The 24,649-nt window shown below is 35.4% G+C and overlaps 3 protein-coding genes across 3 annotated transcripts in view; 2 read left to right on the top strand and 1 right to left on the bottom strand.

Moving 5' to 3' along the window:
* Positions 1-217: 217 nt before the first annotated feature.
* On the top strand, positions 218-2,636 carry naa20 (N-alpha-acetyltransferase 20, NatB catalytic subunit). The gene is made up of 6 exons (XM_059512091.1): positions 218-273; positions 608-632; positions 734-824; positions 1,197-1,332; positions 1,482-1,627; positions 2,380-2,636. Exons 1-6 carry the CDS (start codon positions 221-223, stop codon positions 2,463-2,465), a joined length of 537 nt encoding a protein of 178 aa, XP_059368074.1. The 5' UTR covers positions 218-220; the 3' UTR covers positions 2,466-2,636.
* A 425-nt stretch (positions 2,637-3,061) lies between these two features.
* Positions 3,062-10,506, bottom strand: crnkl1 (crooked neck pre-mRNA splicing factor 1). Its single transcript, XM_059512090.1, has 14 exons — positions 10,315-10,506; positions 10,016-10,168; positions 9,286-9,377; positions 9,051-9,209; positions 8,790-8,956; positions 7,194-7,372; positions 6,950-7,120; positions 6,340-6,531; positions 6,156-6,215; positions 5,852-5,932; positions 5,121-5,360; positions 4,733-4,834; positions 4,398-4,646; positions 3,062-3,515 (listed from the first exon to the last, which is right to left on the bottom strand). Exons 1-14 carry the CDS (start codon positions 10,360-10,362, stop codon positions 3,150-3,152), a joined length of 2,259 nt encoding a protein of 752 aa, XP_059368073.1. The 5' UTR covers positions 10,363-10,506; the 3' UTR covers positions 3,062-3,149.
* Positions 10,507-10,541: 35 nt separating this feature from the next.
* Positions 10,542-24,649, top strand: part of cfap61 (cilia and flagella associated protein 61) — a 28,353-nt gene continuing 14,245 nt past the window's right edge. The window contains exons 1-17 of the mRNA XM_059512092.1: positions 10,542-10,628; positions 10,901-11,050; positions 12,016-12,166; positions 12,255-12,331; positions 12,670-12,737; positions 12,838-12,955; positions 13,808-13,940; positions 15,573-15,782; positions 15,888-15,941; positions 16,072-16,184; positions 16,727-16,766; positions 17,558-17,697; positions 17,994-18,120; positions 18,195-18,272; positions 18,352-18,558; positions 19,877-20,005; positions 24,491-24,618. Coding sequence (XP_059368075.1) covers positions 10,908-11,050; positions 12,016-12,166; positions 12,255-12,331; positions 12,670-12,737; positions 12,838-12,955; positions 13,808-13,940; positions 15,573-15,782; positions 15,888-15,941; positions 16,072-16,184; positions 16,727-16,766; positions 17,558-17,697; positions 17,994-18,120; positions 18,195-18,272; positions 18,352-18,558; positions 19,877-20,005; positions 24,491-24,618 — 1,916 coding nt within the window. The 5' untranslated portion in view covers positions 10,542-10,628; positions 10,901-10,907. The remainder of the gene's footprint in view (positions 10,629-10,900; positions 11,051-12,015; positions 12,167-12,254; positions 12,332-12,669; positions 12,738-12,837; positions 12,956-13,807; positions 13,941-15,572; positions 15,783-15,887; positions 15,942-16,071; positions 16,185-16,726; positions 16,767-17,557; positions 17,698-17,993; positions 18,121-18,194; positions 18,273-18,351; positions 18,559-19,876; positions 20,006-24,490; positions 24,619-24,649) is intronic.

Raw genomic sequence — 24,649 nt, forward strand, 5'->3', positions numbered from 1 at the left:
ATTGCACTTCTAGATAGATGCTAACTGCGTTTCGTTGTCTTGTAACTTGCAATGACAATAAAGTAGAATCTAATCTAATCTAATAATAGTAATAAAAAGTAAACGCTTGTGTATTTCTCCACTGAGCCGACAGATGTCGCTGTTTAAAAACACAATGAAACGTCACACGTGCGACGTAGAGGTGAGAGGTCAGAGCCTCCTCCTGCACACACGACGAGAGATGACAACATTACGAGCTTTCACCTGCGATGATCTGTTTAAATTCAACAATATGTGAGTAATAGCGATATAATAGCGTTGATATTTATCTTTTTTATATATATATACCAATACCATGCTACTTGTTCAAAAAACATGGTACTTTCTGTTTAGTGTACTGCCCTGCGCTATTTTGCTATTGTGTTATCTACATGTTGAACATGATCGGAGTAAATATCTAGTGATATCAGACTTTTTCCTGTAAACTAAATGCTAATAATAATTCTATCAGTGTTGTGTTAATTCCACATGTGATTGTGATGTTTAATTCTTTTAGTTGTGTTTCTATATGCTGCTCGTCATATGAGATTGTGATGTTTACATTTTTCTGTGTATTTTCATCCCACAGTAATCTGGATCCCTTGACAGAAACCGTATCCTTTAAAACACATCCTTCAAAAATGTTAATCAGTCTGTCACTAGGTTTATTCTTAATATAGTCTTGCTTTTTTCTTGACTTTAATTTATTGTACAGTATGGAATTCCCTTCTATCTTCAGTATTTGGCTCACTGGCCGGAGTATTTCATAGTCTCAGAGGCTCCAGGAGGTGAACTGATGGGCTACAGTGAGTCAAACGTGTTTCTTTCTGATCTGTCACACTGTCCCAAATCTGTGTGACATACTTCCTACTTCTGTAGAATACAGAAAGCCATTTTACTTTGAAATCTGGCATGTTCCTTTGTCAAAAAATGGATGCTGCATACCAGAATTAATCCAACTGGGCTCAATAATAACAGGGCCTTGATGATGTCATCTGAAAAAAAAAAAGTTGTTTACATTACATTTTGATGCAAATTTTTTCAGTAGTAAAACATGAATCATTCGCAGTAAGACTAGGAACATGTATTAAAACAGTAACTAGAATACATTTTGATTTCATGTGCATCTCTCAGACTAGAGTAAATATCTAACCTGTATGTCACTTGTCATCTGGTAGTCATGGGAAAGGCAGAGGGGTCCGTCGCTAGAGAAGAATGGCACGGGCACGTCACGGCCCTCTCTGTGGCACCCGAGTTCAGACGGCTGGGTCTGGCTGCCAAACTCATGGAGATGTTAGAGGAGATCTCAGAAAGGTAACATCACTCATTTGTAGTTTTCTTTAGACAAAAGCATGTGTTTAATAAATGCATGTGGAAATAAAAACAAGCAGAACAGTATAAACTGAAATTATATTTGCACAGTATCTGTACACTGAGTTCCTCTGTGTCTCTTGTTTATTTAGGAAGGGCGGATTTTTTGTGGATCTCTTTGTGCGAGTTTCTAATCAAGTCGCTGTGAATATGTACAAACAGCTCGGCTACAGTGTGTACAGAACCGTTATAGAGTATTACTCGGCTAATAACGGTGAACCGGACGAAGATGCTTATGGTAGGTTTCTTTACTTGTGTGAGCATTAAACTACTGTTCGAAAGTTTGGGGTCGGAACAATTTTTATTTGAAAGAAATTTAGCAGATTTCAATTTCATATAAATTGAATTCACATTGTTCTTTTGAAATTTTTATTCATCAAAGAATCCTGAAAATAAAAGTATCACAGTTAACAAAAATTTTATGAAGCAATATTAATCATAATAATAAATGCTTGTTGAGCAGCGAATCAGCACATTAGAATGATTTCTGAAGATCATGTGACACTGAAGACTGGAGGAATGATGCTGAAAATACTGCTCATGTATTCAGTTAGAAAACAGTTAATTAAAATTGTAACACCATTTCACAATATTACTGCTGATCAAATAAATTCAACCCTGGTGTTCAGAAGAAACTTCTCACTGACCCCGAATGTTTGAATGGTGGTGTATGTGACTTACTGGGTTTCAGATAATAATCATATTCAGGTTATTATTTGTGTTTCTGAGGCAAGCATCACCAATATTATTGCTCATATTTAAGGTTAGAGCTTTTAATAAACCCCTAACCTTAAATGTAAAATTGAAAGACCAATCATAACCTGTCCTACAACATTTATTCTGCTTGTTAACGTTACCATGCAATCTGACTTACATTTTTCAGCTGCAAACAAGAGACTTAAATTGCACCAGTGCAGTAAAACCAAGCATCACGGTAAAGACTTTTGCAAGTTAAACTCTCTTTTCTTATTTTACTCTTTCATATGACAGATATGAGGAAAGCTTTATCCAGAGACACAGAGAAGAAATCCATAATCCCGCTTCCGCATCCAGTCCGGCCAGAAGATATTGAATAACACTAACAAGTGGCTCTCTGAAATCCTCAACATCCAACTGGCAAAACAGACATCGGCTTTTTTAGATAAATTGTGTCAAGAGAGTCACTGCTTTGAATGAATCGGGGTAATAAAGCTGAAACTAAAGGACTTTGGGATTGTAGTTACATGAAATAAAAAGGTTAAAGCAAACACTTGTTGTATTTGTCTTGTTAAATAAAAAATAAAACACTCATGCGCAGGTTGATAACTGATAAGCGTATAAAAAAAGGTCAGGGTCATAGACTGTTTCTGCTGTAATATTTTTGCCTGTAATATTGCAAAGGCTATCAAAATAAGACCGTAACACTATGGACATTATCATAAACTTGTCCCTGTAAATGTGTTCAAATACGTTCATGCACAGCTTCTGTAAATAAATTCAATAAATGCAGAGTAGACAACTCAGCCTGTGCATTCTTACTGCATCAGAAAACTCAATGTTTGCTCAATCATCATTAATAACATGACAGCTGTGCAAACATTTGCAATAAGATTCCCTCTGATTCTTCAACTACAATGTAAGCGATGATCTGTTTGGGAGCCGTCATATTGAATAACAATAAGTGATTGGCACATTTGGTTCACACCTTTATTTTGTTACAAAAGAAAAGAGACAGAGAAAGAAACGGAGACAAATGACATGTAACGTTGCACCACAGCAGCTCAGTGATTTTCTGTGTCTGCTTTCGCTTGTTCCGTCTTGTCATCTTGGCGGGGGCCACCATCACTCTCGCTGTCACTGCTACTGCTGCTCTCAGCATCATCGTCGCGATCGTCATACTCGTTTTCAGGCTGTTCTCTTTGGGCTGCATGTCCCTGCTCCTCTGGCTCTGGGCTCTCCTCTGCTTCCTTCCCTTGAGGTACCTGCTGTCCTTCATCATCATCTTCTTCTTCTTCCTGCTCTTCCTCATCCTCCTGCTTCTGCTGTTTCTTCCACATCTTGGCCATGGCCAGCAGTTTAAGGTTGGGCAGGTTGGCAGCGTCCTCGGGGAAGATGTAGTCGTAGTATTCTTCCCAACCTGCATCCGACTAATAAACAAAAGACAGTGTTAGGGATGTGAAACTTTGAATCAATTAAATTAATGATTCATAGGTTTTTGATTCAGGAAAGATTTTTTCCCCAATTCAAAAGTATTTGATTCGCATCGACACAATTTGAATTTTTATAAGCGATTCTGTATCTGTAGCGATTTAAGTACATTAATAGGATTATGCAAATGCTTCTCCTGTCTCTGGTAAGAAAAGGAAAAAGACAAATTGCTTAAAATTGTTTATTCCAAGATATATATATATATATATATATATATATATATATATACATACATATCATTTTTTTTATTCTTTATTAGTCTTTGAAAATAACAATGTATTGGCAGCTTTATTAATAGTTTGTGTGTGCATAAAAGCAATATGATTACATTTTTATGTATTTTAAATTGTTGAAAAATATTGAATGACACTTTCAAAATCACAACTGATTTGATTTTTACAATTTTATATTGATTTTTGAATGAAACAAACATTTCACGATTTCAAGGCTGATGCATCAGCAGAATTTCTAATTGATATAGCGAGTCACTACTTCTACAGTAATTTGCACATGCAAGTAAAATGCTCAATCATACTTTACTTTAACAGAGTAGCTAACAAAGCAACTTTACTTTAAATCATCCTTTACTTTCATACTTTAAAATTTTAAATAGATTCTTGACTGAAACCATTTCCATTTCAAATATTTTTTCTAATGGTTAAATTAAGAAAACAAGTGTCACTATAACTTCAAAAACGTGTGCATGCAATGAATTCAAATGAGTTTTTAATATTTATGATGACTCAATGTTAGAAAAGAACCTACACCCCCAATCTCAGAACCATGCAGCAAACAGGACAGAAGGCAGCATAAACTCTCACCCCGTCCTCTGCTGTGATCTTCCTCCTCTTCTTCACCTTCTCCGGCAGGAGTTTCCGGACTCTTTCCTTGTTGACTAAGGATCCGAACTCATCCTCAAAGTCTCTCCAGGACTCCAGGAGCATCAGACGTTCCTCCTTCTCCTCACAGCCCTGCATACTCTTATTGGCCTCCTCATAGATCTGTCTGCATCTCTGTATGCGGTCGTCACTGTCGATGGACAGCTCAAACTGGCCAAAGCTGATCCAGACCTACAATTCAACCAGATTGAAAAACAAATGCTTCAGATATTCATTTACAATGAGCATGTTGTGTCGCCGTCGTTCTGGTGGCTTACTTTGACATGTTGAGTACGCTGTAACAGTCTCTTATAAAGTCCTCGTGTGTTGTCGTATTCTTCTTGCTCGATCTCAAAGTCGATGTATGACTTCCACAGCACCTGATGAAAATGATACAGTGGAGAAACAGTTAAGAATGACTTTTTAACCCTGTAAGGCTTGGCATGAGACAACAGTCTGACATGTTTTTCAAAATAGTTTATTGAACCATAAGAGAAAATATATATTTTTTTTAACTTTAAAAGTTAACAAGTGCTTTTTGTTAAGTATCATATTTGAAATATCAGGCTTTCATGGCTCATATAATATGATTTAGTGAGAATATGGCGGGGAAAAAACTTGGAAGGAACCAAAAACTGTAAAGAGAGAGAAATGTGAAGTAGTGACCTCTGGCATGTCGAGTCGTGGTTGTCCAATGGCCAGTTCAAAAATGGCTCTGGCCCGTTCAGTGTCTCCCAGGATGGTCTCCAGCTCGGCGAACTTGATCCAGGTGGTGCAGTTTTCTGGACTGAACTCCAGATACTTCTCGTAGAGCTTCCTGCAGCGGTCAAACTCTCTCAGCTGTAGCTCCAGCTCGATGTAGCCTTTAAACAGTTTGTTTTTCGGACACTTTCCGATGGCTGTGCCCTAACAGGAGAGAGGTCAGAGGTCAGTGTGTAGGAAGTACACTACCTAAAAGTCTGGGGTCAAGAAATCTTCTATACTCCCAAGGCTGCATTTATTTAATCAATAATTGTAGTGTATTTAAAATAACGGTTTTCTGTAACTATATTTTAACATTTATTCCTGTGATGCGCAGCTGTATTTTCAGCATCATTACTCCAGTCTTCAGTGTCACATGATCCTTCAGAAATCATTCTGATATGCTGATTTGCTGCTTAAGAAACATTTCTGAGTATTATCAATTTTTCCAGGAATCTTTGATAAACAGAACACCATTAATTTGAAATGGAAATCTTTTGCAACATTATAAATGTCTTTACTGTCACTTTTGATCAATTTAATGCATCCCTTTTGAATAAATGTATTAATTTCTTTAAAAAAAAAAATCTTATTGATCCCAAACTTTTGAACAGTAGTCAAAGTATATAAATCTGTTTTCAGAGTGAAACACTTACCAGGCCTCGTCTAGCGTTCTGGAGGTTTTTTTGTCTGATTTCAAACTGTCCGTATAAGAGCCAAATCTTGGCAAAGGTAAACTGAGTATTAAAAAGAACATAGGCTATAGTTAGAAAGCAATTCATAAAAAAATTTACTTAGAAATGATACCTATATAAGCACAAGCACAACAATTTTTTTTTTCAGCAGTTAAAATTGTTGCCAAAAGGGGGCCGAATTAACATTTTAAGGACTGGTTTACCAAAAACTGACATGAGGTTGTGTAAACCGTGTTTTTAACCACCATAGGAAGGGCAATTTTACCTTTTTGTGTGGTATAAGCTCCAGACATGCTTGATACACCTGCCTCGTTCTCTCAGGGTCCTGAACAAATCAGACAAAGACATAATACATCAAACTCCAATTCTAAATGTTGACATAATTCCACGGTTTAACTGAGAGATGCAAATGAATGCTGAATACTTCAGCTCAGCGACGTCTATCATACCTTGACCTCCAGCTCCTCATAGAGAGCGTAGTTAATCCACAGGTAGATGTAGCGTCTCCAGTGTCTCTTCTCTTGGATGGGGGGTGTGTTGGCTATGGCTCTCTCGTACACTTCTCGAACCGTGTCTGCATCGGTGTCACTCTCCACCAGCCGCAGGTAATCAAACCAGGCATCATAATTGTGTGGGTTTGCCTACACAGCAAAGAAAAATGCTAATAAGAAACACTGAGTCATTAAGTAAGATACTGATGCTTTGCAAAAGGCTTTAACGATGACTAAAAAGTTTCCAAGAGTGTCCTTAGGATGTTTTATAATCAGAACGAAGAGTAAGTATTACGAAATTTTGAGTAAGGATTAATGGTCATTTAAATAAATACAATTTAATTGTTTATTTTGTTGTTACTAACAGTATAAGGCTAACATACACACTCCTGAAGGAGTCATTTATTAAAATATTTACAAAGCATTCATAAGATTACTGTACTAGGCAGAATGACATGAACAATATCAAAAAAAAGAAAGACATACATATATTTGGTTGAATTTATACATACACACAGATTCACACACAGCATTTATATTACCATACATACAAGTGTGCTTTACTCACCTTGACTTCCTCTTCATACTGAAACCTCCTCTTGCTGACGATCACGTCCTCGATTCCTCTCCTGTCTCCAAACCTCTTCTCAAACACGGTGTAGTTCTTAAACAGCTCCTGGGCCTGCTGCTTGGGGATCCTGTCCAAAGCGTATTTATAGATGACACGAACTCTCTCAAACTAAAAGACAAAAAGCCAACAGTCAGGTCTGAACAGGAAACAACAGAAGGGTCATGAACGCAGGAAGCCATACCTCTTTCTGCTTCTCCTCGAATCTGGCAAAAGCCACGTAAAGGCTCTCGCTGATATGGTCCTCACCAAAAAACTCTACAGCTCTCTCGAACACCTTCCTCGCCAGAGCGATGTAACCGTGCTTCTCTTCGAAGTGAGCGTACTTGATCCAGTTCTTCACTTCGGGATGGACCATCACAAGTGCTCTGCCATTAAGGATAACTACATTTTTTAGATAACAGCCATTCATTCTAAAATAAAAATAATACACACTACCAGTCAGAAGTTTCTGAACAGTAAGATTTTTAATGTTTAGTAAAGAAGTCTCTTCTGCTCAACAATCCTGTATTTATTTGATCCAAAATACAACAAAAGCTGTAATATTGTGAAATATCTGTACTATTTAAAATAACATATCTATTTGAATATACAGTATTTTGAAATGTAATGTATTCCTGTGATCAAAGCTGAATTTTCAGCATCATTACTCCAGTCACATGATCCTTCAGAAATCATTCTAATATGCTGATTTGCTGTTCAAGAAACATTTATTATTATTATTATTACTATCAATATTTAAAACAGTTGAGTACATTTTTTTCAGGATTCTTTGATGAATAGAAAGATCCAAAGAGTATTATTTATCTGAAATAAAAATCTTTTCTGTAACATTATACATTATTCCATTCAAAAACTTGGGAGTCCGCATCATTTTTTTGGGAGGGGGGATTATAGAAATTAATACTTTTATTTAGCAAAGATGCTTTAATTTAATCAAAAGTAATTATAAAGACATTTATAATGCTACAAAAGATTTCCATTTCACACAAATGCTGTTTATTCTGAACATTCTATTCATCAAAGAAACCTGAAAAATTCCACTCAAGTGTTTTCAACATAATCATGTTTTTTGAGCAGCAAATCATAATGTTAGAATGATTTCTGAAGGATCCTGTGACTGGAGGACTGATGCTAGAAATTCAGCTTTGAAATCACAGGAATAAATTACAGTTTAAATACATTCAAATAGAAAACAGTTATTTTAAATGGTAAAAATATTTTAAAATTGTATTGTTTTTGCTGTATCTTGGATCAAATGAATGCAAGCTTGGTGAGCAGAAGAGACTTCTTTAAAAAAAACATAATCTTCCAGTTCAAAAACTTTTGACTGGTAGTGTAATATAAAATAATAAACCTTAATAAAATAAATATTAGGTTTATTTCAAGTCAAATTTATTTGTATGCCACTTTTCACAATACACATTATTTCAAACGAGTTTTACAGAAATTCACATTGTTAATGTTTATAATATCTTCATGCTTTATGCATTTAGCAAATTAAAGCCAGGTGATAATATAGTTATTTTGCCATGATACAAGTAATCAAGCTGAGAGTGTATATCGCCCTATGCAAGTATACTGTATATACGCAGTTGAAGTTGGACATACTTATATATATCATTCTAAATTTATATAAAGAGTTAGGTGATCATATAGTTTCATTTTGTAAAGAAATGAATAAGGCAGTTGAGATTTGCTATATAGTATATGGTTTTATATGAGTGTACTGTATGTATCTGCATACTGCTGATGCAACAGGCCATTTATGAAAGGATATATTTCTCATAGATGCTGCGGGACTTGTCCACTTCCTTATAGCGCAGCTCAAAGTTGATGTAGGAATGCCAGGCCTGTTCCTCCGGCTCCCACTCCATCCAGCGCTCAAACACCTGTCTGCAGCCAGCAATGTTCCCCAGCATCTCCTCCATATAGGTGTACTTGTACCTGGTGCATAAACGCATGAATGAATGAATCAGGAGAAAAAAAACACATAGTATCTGTGTCTGAACGTGTATATGATCATGAGGAGGAAGCATACCAGAACTGATTGACACGGGGCAGGATGGTGATGGCTCGGTCCCAGATGTTGCGAGCGTGATTCACCTGCCGGTTCTTCATCTCCATCTCTGCATACTTCAGCCACAGCGTGATGTTGCGGTGATCCACGTCGAGCGCACGCTCGTAGATAGAGCGAGCTCTGAAGGCAAAAAAAACAGTTACAGAAATCACTTCCAGTCTACGATTAAGTCATTGGACAACAAACTAAAACTCACCTCTGGACTTCCTTCAGGCTCTCCTCCCATTGTGCGTACTTGATCCAGTTGCTGATTACAGTTCTGTTCTTCCTGATGTTGTCTTCAAACCCCTGTAATGTGAGAAAAACATTGGATGTGTTTAGATATGCATTATAGAAATGCCATTTTTAGATAATGGATTCCTGTTTTCTATATGATAATACCATGTTTTCTGGAGTTGCACCATGGAAGTGTCATGTTTAAAGCATGTATATTTGGGACAGATGTCGTGACAGTGCAATGTTTTCTGGAAAAAACGCTACAAAATTCCATATTTTCTGAAGATGTTCCATGGTATTGTGTTTTATGTTCTTTGCCAAATATTACATTACATTTGGCAGAGGCTTTTATCCAAAGCATCTTACAAATGAGGACAATGGAAGCAATCAAAAACAACAAAAGAGCAATGAAATATTAGTGCTATAACAAGTCTCAGTTAGCTTAACACAGAACACATAGCAAGCATGTTCCCAAAGAAAGGGTTTGATCTTCTTGATGCTAAATATAGCAAATCTGCAGGATCGGACAGTTTAAGCAATGTGATCTGAGAAAATCAGCTGATCATCAATCATAACTCCAAGGTTTCTGGCTGTTTTTGAAGGAGTTGTGGTTAATGTGCCTAACTTGAAGGAGAGATTGTGATGAAATGATGGTATATGTTCTTTGCCAAATATGTCGTGGTCATATACAGAACATATAGCACGTGTACCTTCCTCTTCTTCAGTTTGTAGTCGTTGAGCTCTTCTGCATCAGTGATCTTTTGTTTGGGTGGAGGAGGCAGCAGCTCGAGCTCTCTCTCCTTCGCCTCTCTGAGCAGCTGCTCCGCGGTGATCTGCACCTCTGCTGGGGCTTTATTTTTCACCTGAACACACAACACGAAATAAATACAAACAGAAACAACGGTTAACTCGATGAACCACATCTATAAACACGATCTAATAGGTGTTTACAGTGAAACACCGCCGCTTCATGCTAATGCTAACTCGCTAAACATTATTTATTTTCTACCTTTGCCACCTTCGGGATTCTCTGTTTACCCGCCGCGGTGGACGCCATGATTATTACACTCCTGTCACTTTATTATAAGATAACTTTGCGTGTTTCTTCACGTTTTTAAAACTTGAATAAGCCGCTAAAAGTTCAGCGACGTTTCTGTTCCGCGTGCCGCGCGCGCGTCGCGTTTGCCGTGACGCGCGGTAACCTTTCACTGAAGCTACGTCACGGAGCACGGTCACCATGGTTACAGGACGCTCGCTAAAGGTTAGCTGTGACTCCAGTTTACGTGAAAAATACTTCAGGTTTTAAGTATTCTCACACGAAAGGTCTGTTTTATAGTGCTTTTGTTTCGTATTTTTCTTAAATGTAAATGAATGAACATTGTTTTTTTATGTATTGTTGTGTACAAGCGACGAAGCTGAAATCAAAGATTTGTTATTGATTTGTTTAGCAATTCTATATGTGCGTCTTAAACATTTAACTGGTAGTACAGAAATGAAAAACAAAAAAACAAAAAAACAAATAGCAAATCTTTACAGCCATAGCACAATGTATGTCTGTATCTAAGAGTATTTATGTATTTTCATAATTGTATTAGGTTTAAAATGAGCACCATCACCTCTTCCGCTGGGAAAGCTGAAAGTGTGAGTGTGAGGAGAACTGAATGGTCAGATGCTGAAGAGATCAATGATCTGATCAGTCCTGCAGCTGTTGCTGTGTTTGGGAGAATCAATGTCATTCATCTTCTGTAAGTGTTAAAGTTATGACAATTAATATGCAATAAGTCTCTTAAAATAAATGAAATAAATACACATAAAATAAAGTAAGCACATATAAGCAAACTTATATATAATAAATACAATTATATTTAGCTTTTTTATTTGTATTGAGAAAAAATATACAAGTAAATTAGATTAATCATTTTAATATATAAAAGTCATTTATAAATGTTAAAATATTAAATTTCATTAAAAAAATTATGTTAATGCATGAATGACCTCTAACACTAGCTTGCTCTATTCTTTTTCTATTCTATCTATTTTCTTATTTTATTTTATTTTATTTATTATATTATTTAAAAGCCCTTGCTACATGTACTGTGTTCAAGCTGACTGAGACTTGTTATAGCACTTATATATACCATTGCTCTTTTGTTGTTTTTGATTGCTTCCATTGTCCTTATTTGTAAGTCACTTTGGATAAAAGCGTCTGCTAAATGACTAAATGTAATGTAAATGTAAATGAAAGTATGTATTTATTATGGTTTTATTTTGTTTCTGTAAGACTATCTATGCTTTCAAAAAAAAAATTACAAAAGCTAATCACTTAAAGGTACATATTAAATTTAAAATTAAATGTAAAAATTTAAATGTATGCATTTAGTAGATGCTTTTATCTAAAGCAACTTACAGTGCATTCAGGCTATACATTTTTACCTAACATGTATTCCCTGGGAATCGAACCCACAACCTTTTGCACTAACGCAATGCTCTACCACTGAACCACAGGAACATTACTATCTAGTAAGAACATATTACTACCTAAAGAAGTGTACCTTTTCAAAAGGTAGCGCAGGAGTGACAGCTTTTTTTGTTTTTTATTTTTTTTCTGAGAGTACTGTCATTTATTTTGATTATAATATAGTATAATCGGAAATATTTCATGACGTAGACTTGTTTGATTGAACAGAATTTTTTCTGTTTCTCATTGCAGTGAGAAAGCTAATTTAGCCGTGTCCCTGATCACCGCTACGAAAGAAGTTTTGGCCCATGCATCTTTCTCAGACCACCCCACTGAAGAGCTGGTTGATCAGGCATACTGGAAGAATTTACTTCAGAATCACGTCAATGGCGAGAAATTCATGGTAGGCAAAGCAAATAAACGACGATGTCCATTCATATTTAACATATCCATTTTACAGCCCCCTGACAGACTGTCTGTCTTTCCTCCAGCCTATGAACACTCTTTTCCTGCGTTTATTTGTGGCTCAGCCTGGCTTCTCCATAGGGGGCGCTAAAGAGATAATGAGGTAAAAGAAGACTGCTTTGTATTTTCTTTTATCGATGTGAACATTTAAAGGTGATCTCACAAAAAGAATATATATATATATATTTTTTTAAATGTGACCTGTACATGTTCTTGACAGGTTTTGTGAGGTTCACCTATAAGGCAGGATACACACAGTCTGCTCATTGGTTTATATCTAATGTAATAAAACAAGATTTTTCTGTTGTTATTTGGTTAGGGTGGATATGAATCTCGTTTTAGGCAGCACAAATTGTATTGACTGCATAGCAATGCCTTCCTGTATCCATTCAATCAAATTCAATGATAAAAGATTTTATTTCCTTTGTATCTAAATTCTAGAACAGTTTTCAATGCCGTTGTGGATCTGGAATACATCTGCCTCCTGACTCCCTACAGAGGCTCACTTGGTAGAAAATAAATGAGTATAATATTACTTTGAATTTTTGTGTGTGCTAGGATTGACAGTAACATTGTTATGACATTATTCTGTCATTCTCTTCAAATCAGAGGCAGCACTGGAGAAGATCTTTGAACCCGTGATGCCTGTTAAGGAGGAGGTTCAGTATTCGGCCTACGTCTGTCAACGACACAATCACTGCCCTCGACTTCACATCCGCAGAGCCAGGTTTGTAAACCTCTCATTTACTGTACTTTTGAACGGGTGAATCTCATGAAAACTGACAAATACATATTTCACTGTATTGTGACATTAAGTACATGAGAATTAAGTACATTTTCCAAATTTACATTTGCAATACATTACTGTAATGCTAAAATAAAATAAATGTATACAATTATATTTTCTTATATATTTTTCAATTATTACTGTACTTATTAGATTAATTCAATTGTAATTATTTCAATATAGAAGTCATTCATTCAGATTCAACATTGACTGTATGAGTAATAGAAAAAAATATATATCATTTAATTTGTAAAGTATTCTTATAATATGGTACTATTAATTGTACTACCTTTAATTTATTCTGATTATAATGTAAAATTGTTACATTATTTATTGTTACGTAATTATAAAATTATTATAAAATTGTTTATACTTGTCTTGCAATAATAAAGTTAATGCGAATCATCAATGAGAACAATGAAAATAACAAAGAACTAAAAAAAATCTATAAACTACTATAATGGCAGGAAATATGCTTAATTTTAATAATAAATAATTGAAAAAAATATTAATTTTCATTTTTTCTATGCAAAATATAATTTCTTATTTTCCTCTTGTATTTTGGGTGAAAAGCGTCATAGGCATGTTTCTGTGAAATTCACTCATTTGTGTCATTCAAATTCACTCGTTCAGACAGTCGTGTAGTTTCATCTAGTGTAAAGCCGATCATAATCCATGTCTAGACTTTTTTTGTCCTACTGTACACAATTTATATCAATATATAGTTCATACAGGGCATTTGCAGCACAGTGATGTATTAAAATCCTGGTGCAATAACTTTCCATTCCCCAGAGTGGAAGATCACGATGACCTCATGCACATATTTGCAGAGCAGATCACGCCACTGGTGGAGTCCCACGGGCCGTACTTCCTGTCTGAGCTCATCGAGGCTCAAGACCAGGAGAACCATGCAGCTGTCTGTGAAGTTAGTCAGGTTTTGTTTACAATTGAGAGATTCAAAAATAATTTGGTTAATAAAGCTCTGAAAATTTGGTTGGGCACATAAAAAAACACAAATATGCCCTCTTTTAATACACTGCCCTGCATAATATTTGTGAAATGATATCCTATACTTGTTTCTTGCTACTTTTAGGGGTGCTGATTTCAAAAATAATTCCTGTCACACTTTCTAACAAAATATGATGCATTTGCTTTCTTTTTTTGCAGGGAGAAAAAATATGTAATGGAATGTTTTAGCATTATCAGCATTACCAAATAACATAATATTAGGCCTTTTTGTAAATCAGCATATAAAACAAAAAAAAAAGATTCTCTCTTATTTCTCTTAAACAACAAGATGGAAAGCAACAGCTTTTTTGTTTCTCAGATTTATCTCTTGAGAAAAAGAGCCCAGTAACCTCTCAAGTTCGCAGACTCTTTATGCAAAGTGGGGCAGAAATTGTGTTAGTTTGTGTTTTCGCAGGAATGACAGGAAGACAGATCGCCCCACTCTCTCCCCTGTGGTGCATGCTGACATGTGTTCATGCGACATATGGCAGATGAGAGCTCATGCCCTGCCAAGACATACTCACACTGAACATATTGTGTCCAGACATCTGTAGCGGTTTTGCCTTTTGTCTGAATGTCCCGTCCATTCAGCAGGAAAACTGTACTACATTGCCCAGGAGAATAAAAAAAAAAAAACATTTCCAGAGAAAATTCATAAATTATTACAGAGGTGTTGTTTTTCTAGGCCTCTAACTCAGTTTTTATGAGAGTTTTAAATTATATATGGGTGAATCTCATGAAATCTGTCAAGAGCATGTCCAGGTCATATTTCTCCTTAAAATCAAATAGAAATAGGAATGAATTATATTAATGAAGAAAAATGAAGAAAAAGAAACCTATTTTTAGTACCATTCACAATTTTACCACAATTATAATTATACAGCCTCGCATCTTGAGGAAAAAAAGCAGAAAAAGCCTAGTTATATCTAATTTGATTTTTATGAATTTTACGAATGATGCTATGTTCAAAAATACCATTAAAACCTTCCATCACAGTTTTTTCACAAAATATAAATTCAGAGTTTTTACGTTTTCTATGAAAAATTGATCAGATTTAATGCACTTAACAAAATAAAAGGCAAGAACAAGTGTTCAAAGACTTACTCATTAACTTACAATTTGCAAAGGAGTGAAAAGTGTAAATCAAGATTAGGCTTATAGCAAAGTCTTGAGATTCAGTCATACAATTAAACAAATAATCGGTCATACTGTAATCGGCTTCGAGGAAGACATGAATCATGTCTTTGTGGCAGGTTTTCTGGTGATTAAGGAATGAAATAACACAACTTCACTTTACAAATGGTTGTGGAAAGGAAAAATGCTATGAAATGCATCATATTTTGTGAGAAAATGGTATGAAACAGGAACTATTTTTGAAATCAGCACCCCAAAATGAGTAATGAGGTACTCACTTTCATTCAGCAAATATGATACAGGGTGGTGTTACCATATGATTGTAAATATCTCAATATTTATAATGTAATCCAAAAATAAAAAGAAAAAAGTGTTAAACTGTTAGTAAAGCGTTAGCGTGTGTGTACTTACACAGAGTGAAGGAGCTGTCGTTGGTTTTGTCAGTGTGAGCGGTCACATGGATTTGAAGCTATTCAATAAGTGGTTTGAACTTGAAGAATTTGAAGGATTGAGACAGACAAATCCAGAACATCAAGAGGAAAAACCGGAGGAACCACAATCGCTAGGGGAAGAAAACAATGTCACTGATGCCCAGCAATCTGATGAAGCCAAAAAACCTGTGGAAGTGAGATTCAAAAGACACATTCAGCATATTTAATGGTGCTCGTTTGGGATTTCAGGGCCAATTTGTGTATTTTTAATAACTTACTAACCCAAATGTTTTTCACAGGGTGACCTGACAGCAGAACAGGAGAGTGGAGATGAGCCTACTGACATATCTCAGGTCAGAGCTCACCATCATCTTGGACATGTTTCTTCTTTTGCATTTCGATATATTTGTGAATCCTTCCCAATGTGATTCATGCCTTATGTGAATTGTTTCATTTAATTTCTCTATTGATTTCTCTAACTAGCCAAATTCATGTATCAAAGACACCGTGGACTCAGGTGAGGACTCTGAACCAGACGGGCCACCTAATGCATTCTGCCTCCAGCTCTTCACTATGGAAAAGAAATTTGAAATGAGGTGAGGACCTCTTAATCCAGAAAGCTACTAACTAGCAACCATCAGAACAGCCTGTTTAGTTCAAAGGGTCAGAGACAGGGTGGATAATTATCATGAAAATCTCAATTATGACTGTTTTTGGTGCAAAGGAACCAGGACTTTAGTGTGATAGTGCTATGAAAGTGTAAAATATGGCTCCTCTGAAGTATGCAAGTTATCAGAACTTGTACTGGTAAAATGAATTTTGCTGGAAGGAAAACTGTCTGTCCTCATCTGGCCGAGCTCCAGTGGCTTTCAGTGAGGAGCTGTTGTAAAAATCAGTCTGAGTGTTATTTGGCTCCTGCTGAGCTGGTCTGTGTGCCACCTTATTGGCCAGCTGTTGTGGAATATGGAGGCCTGTCGCTCCCCACAGAGCATGAACATGTAATTAATGAGTAGAATGCTTAAAGTGACAGACCACACTCTTTCTACTGCCCAACATGGCAGCCTTTCTCATTGCTCCTACAGGACAGATGATGCTCATTAGCTTTCATTTCTGTTGCTTCCTTCTTCTTTCCTCAAAGATCAGCAGATTTCCTGCCGTACCTGTTTAAACTGTTCCCGGTAAGTACATCAACTGGCTTGTTTAAGGTTTCACCCAAAGTATTAGTTCACCAAAAAATTATTATTATCATAATTCACCCTCATATTGCTCTTTGTTTAAACAAAAAATTACAATTAAAAATCCTAACAGTAATCCTATGATGGCTTTGTGTGAGAAGCAAGCAAACATTATTATTATGAATATAACTTTTCGTCATATTTGGATTGACATTCTTCAAACTATATCCTTTTGTGTACTGTAAAATTAAAAAGTCATACATGTTTAAGGCAAGAGTTCAGTGCCATTGGTCAGGTTTTTTTAAATACTTTTCTCCCTTAAAATCTGTTTTAAATTGATCAAAAGTGACAGTAAACACTTATGTTGCAAAAAAAATATTTTAAATAAATGCTGTTTTTTGTTGTTGTTGTTGTTTTTTTGTTACTTTCTAAGCATCAAATAAAAAAGAAATATAAAGCAGCCCAACTGTTTTCAACATTGCTAATGTTAAGAAATGTTTCTTGAGCAGCAAATCAGAATATTAGAATTTCTGAAGATCATGTGACACTGAAGACTGGAGGAATGATGCTGAAAATTCAGCTTTAACTCAGGAATAAATTACATCTTAAAAATATATTCAAATAGAAAAACTATTGTTATAAATTGTAATAATATTTTTACTGCACAGCTGAACTAAAACTTAATAATGGTAATGTAATTGATAAGAGTGCACAGTCCAGCATCTTGTGTCCTGTTTTACAAGTAACATAATAAATCTAATAAATGTGACATAAATAGCTATGATGTTCCGCAGGATCGGGATTTCTGTGTGATCTCTGTACCTAAAGTGACTCCAGAGTTCCCGCTGCTGCAGTCGTTCATCAGAGTCGCTCCTCGGGACACCTGCACCTGCTCGCAGGAACTTTACCTGTGTCACCGGTGGGGACTGACCAGGTACCAAATCAATAGTTCCTCAGGAGATGAATTGTACCTTAAAGCATGATTAAACCACAATAAAAAAAATAAAGAACACAATTCTGACCTTTATAGTATCTGTATAAAAGATGATCTATCTAAGATGGTCTTCTGATATATTTGACCTTAGCTGTTTCTAGGAATCCAATTGATATTTAGCGTTAATATCTTTTGGCAACATTTTTACATTCATTAAAAAAGGTATTCATGAATTGTAAATTAAAAATTCAGTCTTGGACATTGGATTTATGCTTCAATATTTGTCTGCCCATCAGGATATTGGAGGTGCGAGTGGCGGTGTCGTCTGATATCCCAGCAGTCCAGAGTTTGACTGAGAGTCTCAGCCAGCGGGAGTCCATCAGTGAAGATCTGGATCTGTTCCTACAGGCCCGAAAAGACCAGGTCTGTCACAAACCACTCACTAAATCATCTCAGTGCTGTGCTTGTGATGTCTGAACACTGTCTCTCCTTCTCAGGATGGAACTGCTCTTCAGGCATTTGTGGCGCAGGTCGAAGGGCGCGTTGTTGGATTGATAATCATCAGAGATGAAGAGGTACATTTTTAATGACGTGTCTAGTGTGTCATTGCTGTTTCTTACCATAAATCATTTGCAATGCATTTCGTGCTCATAGGACATGGAGTTCATCAGAGCCAACTTTGACGTTGAGAGGTTCATGTACTTCAGCCAACACCAGCGAGAGGAACACGGTCGATTGTGTCACTTTTTCCTCAACCCCATTTTCCAGCATCAAACTAAATATATCTTTAGGGAGGTGCTGCGCTTGGCACACAAGTCCTGCCTCTATTACCCCCTTCATCCACCCCATTACAGCCATAAGGTGGGTAAAAGTCAAGTTTTCTCCTGTAAAATAAAAGACCACAGTAATCTCAGACTGCAGAATTGTTTATCTTACTCAATATTTTTTTCTTGTTTTCTAGTATAAATATCCAAACATTTTTAAATCAAGATACATCTGCTTGAGAGATGTAAAACATCATCTTGTTTTCTCAACTTTTTATTTTATTTGTTTGCTTAAACCAAGAACAAGCATCTACCAATGGGGAAATGAAAATAAACATGTTTGTACTGTGAATTACATTTATTTTTTTCTTATTGACTTATTTTTTTCGGACTTATGGCATTTTGTTACTCAAGAAAAAGCATCTTGGTTTAAGAATGTTTCGATATTTTTACTGGAAAACCAGACAAAAATACTTAGTAAGAAAATCCTTTTCTGCAGTGGACACATGTATCATCTTCGTGAGTTGATGAAAAAGCTACTGATTAAATAAACTGTTATTTTATATACTGCCATTCAAAGGTTTGGAATAATTACGTTTTTGAAATGTTTTTGAAAGAAGGCTCTTACGCTCAGCAAGGCTGCATTTACTTGAACAAATTATTAATGGCTGTTGAATTCATCACATAAATAAATTACATTAAAAATAAATCATTTGATGTAGAATTAGTGAGCAACTTCTTTCAAAAATATTAAAATTTAAGATTATTCTTTTAATAATTCTTCAGTTAAACTTTAGTCTGGTGTTATTTGCAAAAGTTTTCAGAATTTCACCAGTATTTTGCCAAATGATGATTTGAATGTTTGAAAGTGAAGAATTTAAGATATAAATATTAGTATTGTAACTTGTAGTTTAAAATCAAATTATTATAATTATTTTGAACTTTCCTTTTTTCCCCAAGGCAACTGTAATTTATGCAACATTTATATATAGTCATGTGAAAAAATTAGGACACCCTATTGAATTTCATGGTTTTCTGAATCAGGACATAAAAAAAATATCTGGTCTTTGTCAGGTCTTAACATTTGTAAAATAAAACCTCAGATGAAGAACAACATATGACATATCACACCGTGTCATTATTTAATTAACAAAAATAATGCCATTTAAAAAAAAAGTCATTATTAAATTATTAAAAAGGTAATTTAAAATCAAAATAAAACTCTTACTCTTACAAGTTACATATTTTATCTGTCATGTAACCATTAACAAGTATCAGAAAACAATTATCATGCAAATGTCTCATAATATTACTAAAATAATCTCCGGGGTTCTTCAAGCAAATGTTATCAGAAGTCTTGATTTCTGGTTCGTGGCTTGACAAACATTTCTTCCTTTGTCCTTCTTTGCTCTCAGAATGTCATTCTTGACTCTCTGGCAGCGGTGTTGAACTGTATGGTGCCAGTGAGCCCGAGACGACAGATCATCTACCCGCTGGAGGAGCTGGGTATCAACGCACCGTCCCAGCAGATCACCAAACATCAGGTCAGACTATATGACAAACACAAACTGAAACAATGACAGCAATCTTAATGTTAAAACTACAACAATAGTTGAAACTATTCTATGGGGTTTGTTTAAATCATTACCTGTAAGTATGTGCATGACGATGCATACTGAAATGAAGTGCCACAAGAGGGTGCTGTGCAGTAAATGAATGAACGCACCTCTTCATCCCTAAACTGTGAGTGGACAGCAAGCATGGCATCTTTGTTTCTCCCACTTGCGTTTATCAATAATTAACACTGTAGCTGTCTGCATTATTCCACTCGTAATGCGTTCTGAGGCAGAATCGTTAGCCGTAAGTGCTGCAGATCACAGGGCCGTTGTTGCCTGAGGTTATTGAAGGTCTAGTTTTAAAGAAACAGATGGATGGATGGTGGCAGATGGCGGAGAATGTTTACGCTGGTTTCTAACAGGTAATGCAGCAGCGTTCTTATCCAGCCATCATCAGAACAACCAACATCTGCTGTAGACGTAGGTGTGTGTGTGTGTGTGTGTGTGTGTGTTTACTTCTGAGTGATATACCACACACACCCACTAGCCAGAGGGGGGAATTCACTTCACACAATGTTTCTTCATCAATACAATCGAAATGCACTAAATTAATCATGAGGTGTTATGAAAGCACATTCAGCCCACATGATTTCACAGTGTACTTCAATAAACTCAATATAGCTTATTATTAAAGCTTATGTATACAAGCTTGAAGGTGGTTTCAAACTCTATGTAGGCAACATTTTAAGGTGCCTTCACAAAATAAATCAAATTCTACAGTAACATCTTAAGTATCCTTTACAGAGAAATCAATCGCATTGTGCACTGCCAATAACATTATTGAAATGTTATTATTATGAATTTATTATTTCAAATTGTTCAATGTAATTAAAGACTTATATTTATCCAATAAGAATATTTGTGAAAACCAGTATCTGTATTTGTATTTCTAATAGGTTATCACATTATAAGCTTATTAACTAGTTGAGTATTTATGCATAGCAGACTTTTTCTGAAGGATCATGTGACACTGATGACTGGAGTAATGGCTGCTGAAAATTCAGCTTTGCATCACCAGAATAAATAACATGTTAGAATATATTTAAAGAGAAAACAGGTATTTTACTTTGTAATAATATTTCACAAAATTATTTGTATTTTATTTAATTATTATTATTATTATTTTTTTTTTTTGGATCAAATAAATGCAGATTTTGTAAATATAAGAGACTTGTTTTCAAAACATTGTAAAAAAAATTACCGAACCCAAACTTTTGAATATATTTCATATATATATATATTCTGACACACAAACTGTAAAAAATAAATATCATTTAAAAAAATAAATTTAGATGTACTTTTACTTAAACATACTTGTTTATATAATCTGTGTCTATAAAATAATCTGTGTCTTATATAATCTAATCTATAAAAAACTGTGATTAAAATATATATAATCACAGCTGGCCGTTTTTTACTGTAAATTTAACTGGATATTTTTGCAGTGGATATATGACAATTCATTCACTACTTGAAATCCTGTGTAAAGTCTGGTTCCTGAAGCAAAATCAGTTAAAGCCACTGCCCATGGTAGGCAGCAGGGTGCTCATTAGGTTATATGAGGCTTTGTTTGTGTGTGTGTGTGTGTGTGTGTGTGTGTGTGTGTGTGTGTGTGTGTGTGTGTGTGTGTGTGTGCAGTGCATTAGCAAGAAACACAAGCTGTCACCCTTCAGTCCACATTAGAAAGCTTCATTTGGTAGCGCAGCAACGCTGGTGTCCAGGCAGCGCTGCAGATAAGAGCGCAATGACTGCGCTAATCCTCCGTCCAGTTCAGATGAATTAATCTGAGTTAAAGCACCTGTCCAGAGTGTTGTGTTACGAAGGGCATTATGTCTGACAGAAGTCCTGCATGTTTGAGATGGACGCACCTGCGCTGACTTTACCTGAGCAGAGAGGACAGGGTCAGCTCCCGTTTCACATCACGTCACCGTCATATCATTTCTGAAGCAGAACAACAACATCCGAAGATTTTTTTTTTAGTTTAGAAGAAATCACAAAAATACTGACCGTTTTCAAACAGGTTTCCTGAACACTTTCACAGTCTGACATTGGTCGCCACACAGCTTTTTGCAACCTTCACAGCAGCTATAGGGTAAATAAATATAAGAGAGGAAGACCAATCACAATTCAGTGTGCAAACTATTATAATGACATCATCATTTACATTTTAAATAGGATGAAGCATAATTATTTCAATTCTGAATGCAGAACACTGTATCAGTTTCAAAGGGAGATTTAAAAATATGAATATATATATATATAGACTAATTACGTTTGGGTAAAAGATTTCAGTTGAACATTGTTCTTTTGAACTTTTAATTCATTAAATGTATGTCCGTATATTAGAATGATTTCGAAAGAATCATGTGACACTAAAGACTTTAATTCAGAAAAACTTAGCTTACATCACAAGAATAAATGACAATTTACAGTATATTCAAATACAAAACAGTTATTTTAAATTGTAATAATATTTCAACATTTTTCTGTTTTACTGTATTTTTGATTAAATAAATGCAGCTTTGATGAGAAGAGACAAAACAAAAATATCAACAACAACAAAAACCTTACCAACCCCAAACTTAGTTAAAAATATGAATATAGAATTATACAGTTAAACACGTTTATATCATTTTTGTGCTTTTCTCCATATGACCATTAAAATTGAATAAGGGCATAAGAAAATTATTCTTGTGTGATTTTGTGCACATGGAATCATGTCATGCATTTTCTGATTTGTGTCTGATTTGGGCCCCACATGTCCAGAATTGAAACCTCCTTCAGTCCCTGCCATTGATTACAGCATTTAATGAATGACTTTGAAGAGCCAGTCATTGATGGCCGTGTAATCAGCTACGTTTCCTTATATTACAATGACCAATGGCATAGTTTCGGGCCTCTCCCTGCCCAAATTTTCTGCATCTCTATTCTTCCACCTTAAATCAGATAAGGTGCACTACAGAACAAATACTTCAAATGGTTCATGCTCAAGGGCCAATTAGAGAACCAGAAGTAGAATGATTAGGAGAACATGGCAGCTGTTCGCTTTCAATTGATTCAAAGGCAACCAAACATGTCCTTCCGAGTAAATCTGCTTGAAGAATTGACCATTTCAATGCTTCATATTAGGTGCAGAGCCTAATGAGGCGTTCTGCATGTTTTTATAAAGTATGTTTCCATTCGCTCAGTGGAACTCTTTAACATTAGCACATTTCAGCATTTTAGATGAGTTATAGTGCTCGCTAATGCAAATGCTTTTTTCCTGTTCGCTGTGCTGGTATCTTTTTAGCCCAATAAGTGCTCAGTGAAACATACTGTCACTCTGGCTCTGATTAAACTATTGTCATGCAGGGGAACCCTTCCATGTGTAGGATATCAGCAGTGCTTTTAGGAAAACTGCAATTACTGTTAGCTGTTAACTCTCTGGTTAAAGGACAGACACACACCTGAAACACAACACAAAACCACTTCGTTGCATCGACAAGCAGAGGCTTATGAGATTAGCCAGTGTTCAACAGGAAGGTCCACTCGAGCTGGTGCTTTAAAAGACCGCAGAAATGATAAGCATCTCTTTTAGTAACAAATAAATATGTTTTTCCCCATTAAACTGTAATCATAATCATTCACTTTTACTGGAAAAATAATGATTCTGATTTGAACCCATTCTAACTGATGCATCCATCAGTTATGAAAGTTTTATTTAAACATTATTTTGGTTACATCAGCGTTGTTTATATATAACACAAACCTACAGCTTAATTTGAAAGACAAAAAAACAAATACATAATCACAATTTTTGCTTTTGCTTTTTACTGTGAAGTACATTAATGTTCAAAATGTTGGGGTCGGTACGATTTTTTACAAATAATTTGCTCACCAAGGCAACCAAATAAACAGTAAAAACAGCTATATTTTGAAATATTATAACAATTTTAAACGACTTTATCTATCTGAATATATTTTAAAATGTAATTTATTCCTGTGATCAAAGCTGAATTTTCAGCATCATTCCTTCAGTTTTTAGTGTCACATGATCCTTCTGGAATCATTCTAATATGCTGATTTGCTGCTCACAAAACATTTCTTATTATCAAAGTTGAAAACAGTAGTTCTTGCCTAAAGTTTTTGTGGAAACCATTTTTTTTCCTTAGGTGAATATAAAGTTTAAAAGATCAGCATTTATTCAAAATAGAAATCTTTTGCAACATTATACAAGTCTTTACTGCCACTTTTGATCAGTTTAATGCATCCTTCTTTAATAAAAGTATTGATTATTCAAAATCCTGTTTGCTTTAATTCAGTTGCATTCACCTGTACATGTCTAGGCATTAGTATCATCATTGGCCTCTGAAAGACTCCATGACTCCTCTGAAATGACACTAAAAATCTTGTTTTCTCATTTCTTCTTGTCAGGCTCCTTTTGCCCTGTACCACACTAACAGAAAACTCACCATGGAGCCGAAGGTCTCCATCAATGCCAGAATCGTGGTAGTGGGAGCATCTGACACGGGTTTAGCTTTTCTTGAAGCACTGACATTCTGGTAAGCATGCCATTTTTAGAAACTCTACATC

This window comes from Carassius carassius, chromosome 27 (genome assembly GCF_963082965.1).
Source record: "Carassius carassius chromosome 27, fCarCar2.1, whole genome shotgun sequence".
In the NCBI taxonomy this organism is placed as follows: domain Eukaryota; kingdom Metazoa; phylum Chordata; class Actinopteri; order Cypriniformes; family Cyprinidae; genus Carassius; species Carassius carassius.

Excerpts from the sequence above, each read along its gene's own strand:
- naa20 (XM_059512091.1), top strand. The coding sequence starts at position 221 with ATGACAACATTACGAGCTTTCACCTGCGATGATCTGTTTAAATTCAAC. Across the intron at positions 633-733 it reads TGGATCCCTTGACAGAAACC|TATGGAATTCCCTTCTATCT; the intron begins GTATCCTTTAAA and ends TTTATTGTACAG. Across the intron at positions 825-1,196 it reads AGGTGAACTGATGGGCTACA|TCATGGGAAAGGCAGAGGGG; the intron begins GTGAGTCAAACG and ends GTCATCTGGTAG.
- crnkl1 (XM_059512090.1), bottom strand. The coding sequence starts at position 10,362 with ATGGCGTCCACCGCGGCGGGTAAACAGAGAATCCCGAAGGTGGCAAAG. Across the intron at positions 7,373-8,789 it reads CCGCAGCATCTATGAGAAAT|TTGTGATGGTCCATCCCGAA; the intron begins ATATCCTTTCAT and ends ATGGCAGAGCAC. Across the intron at positions 4,835-5,120 it reads CACGACTCGACATGCCAGAG|GTGCTGTGGAAGTCATACAT; the intron begins GTCACTACTTCA and ends CATTTTCATCAG.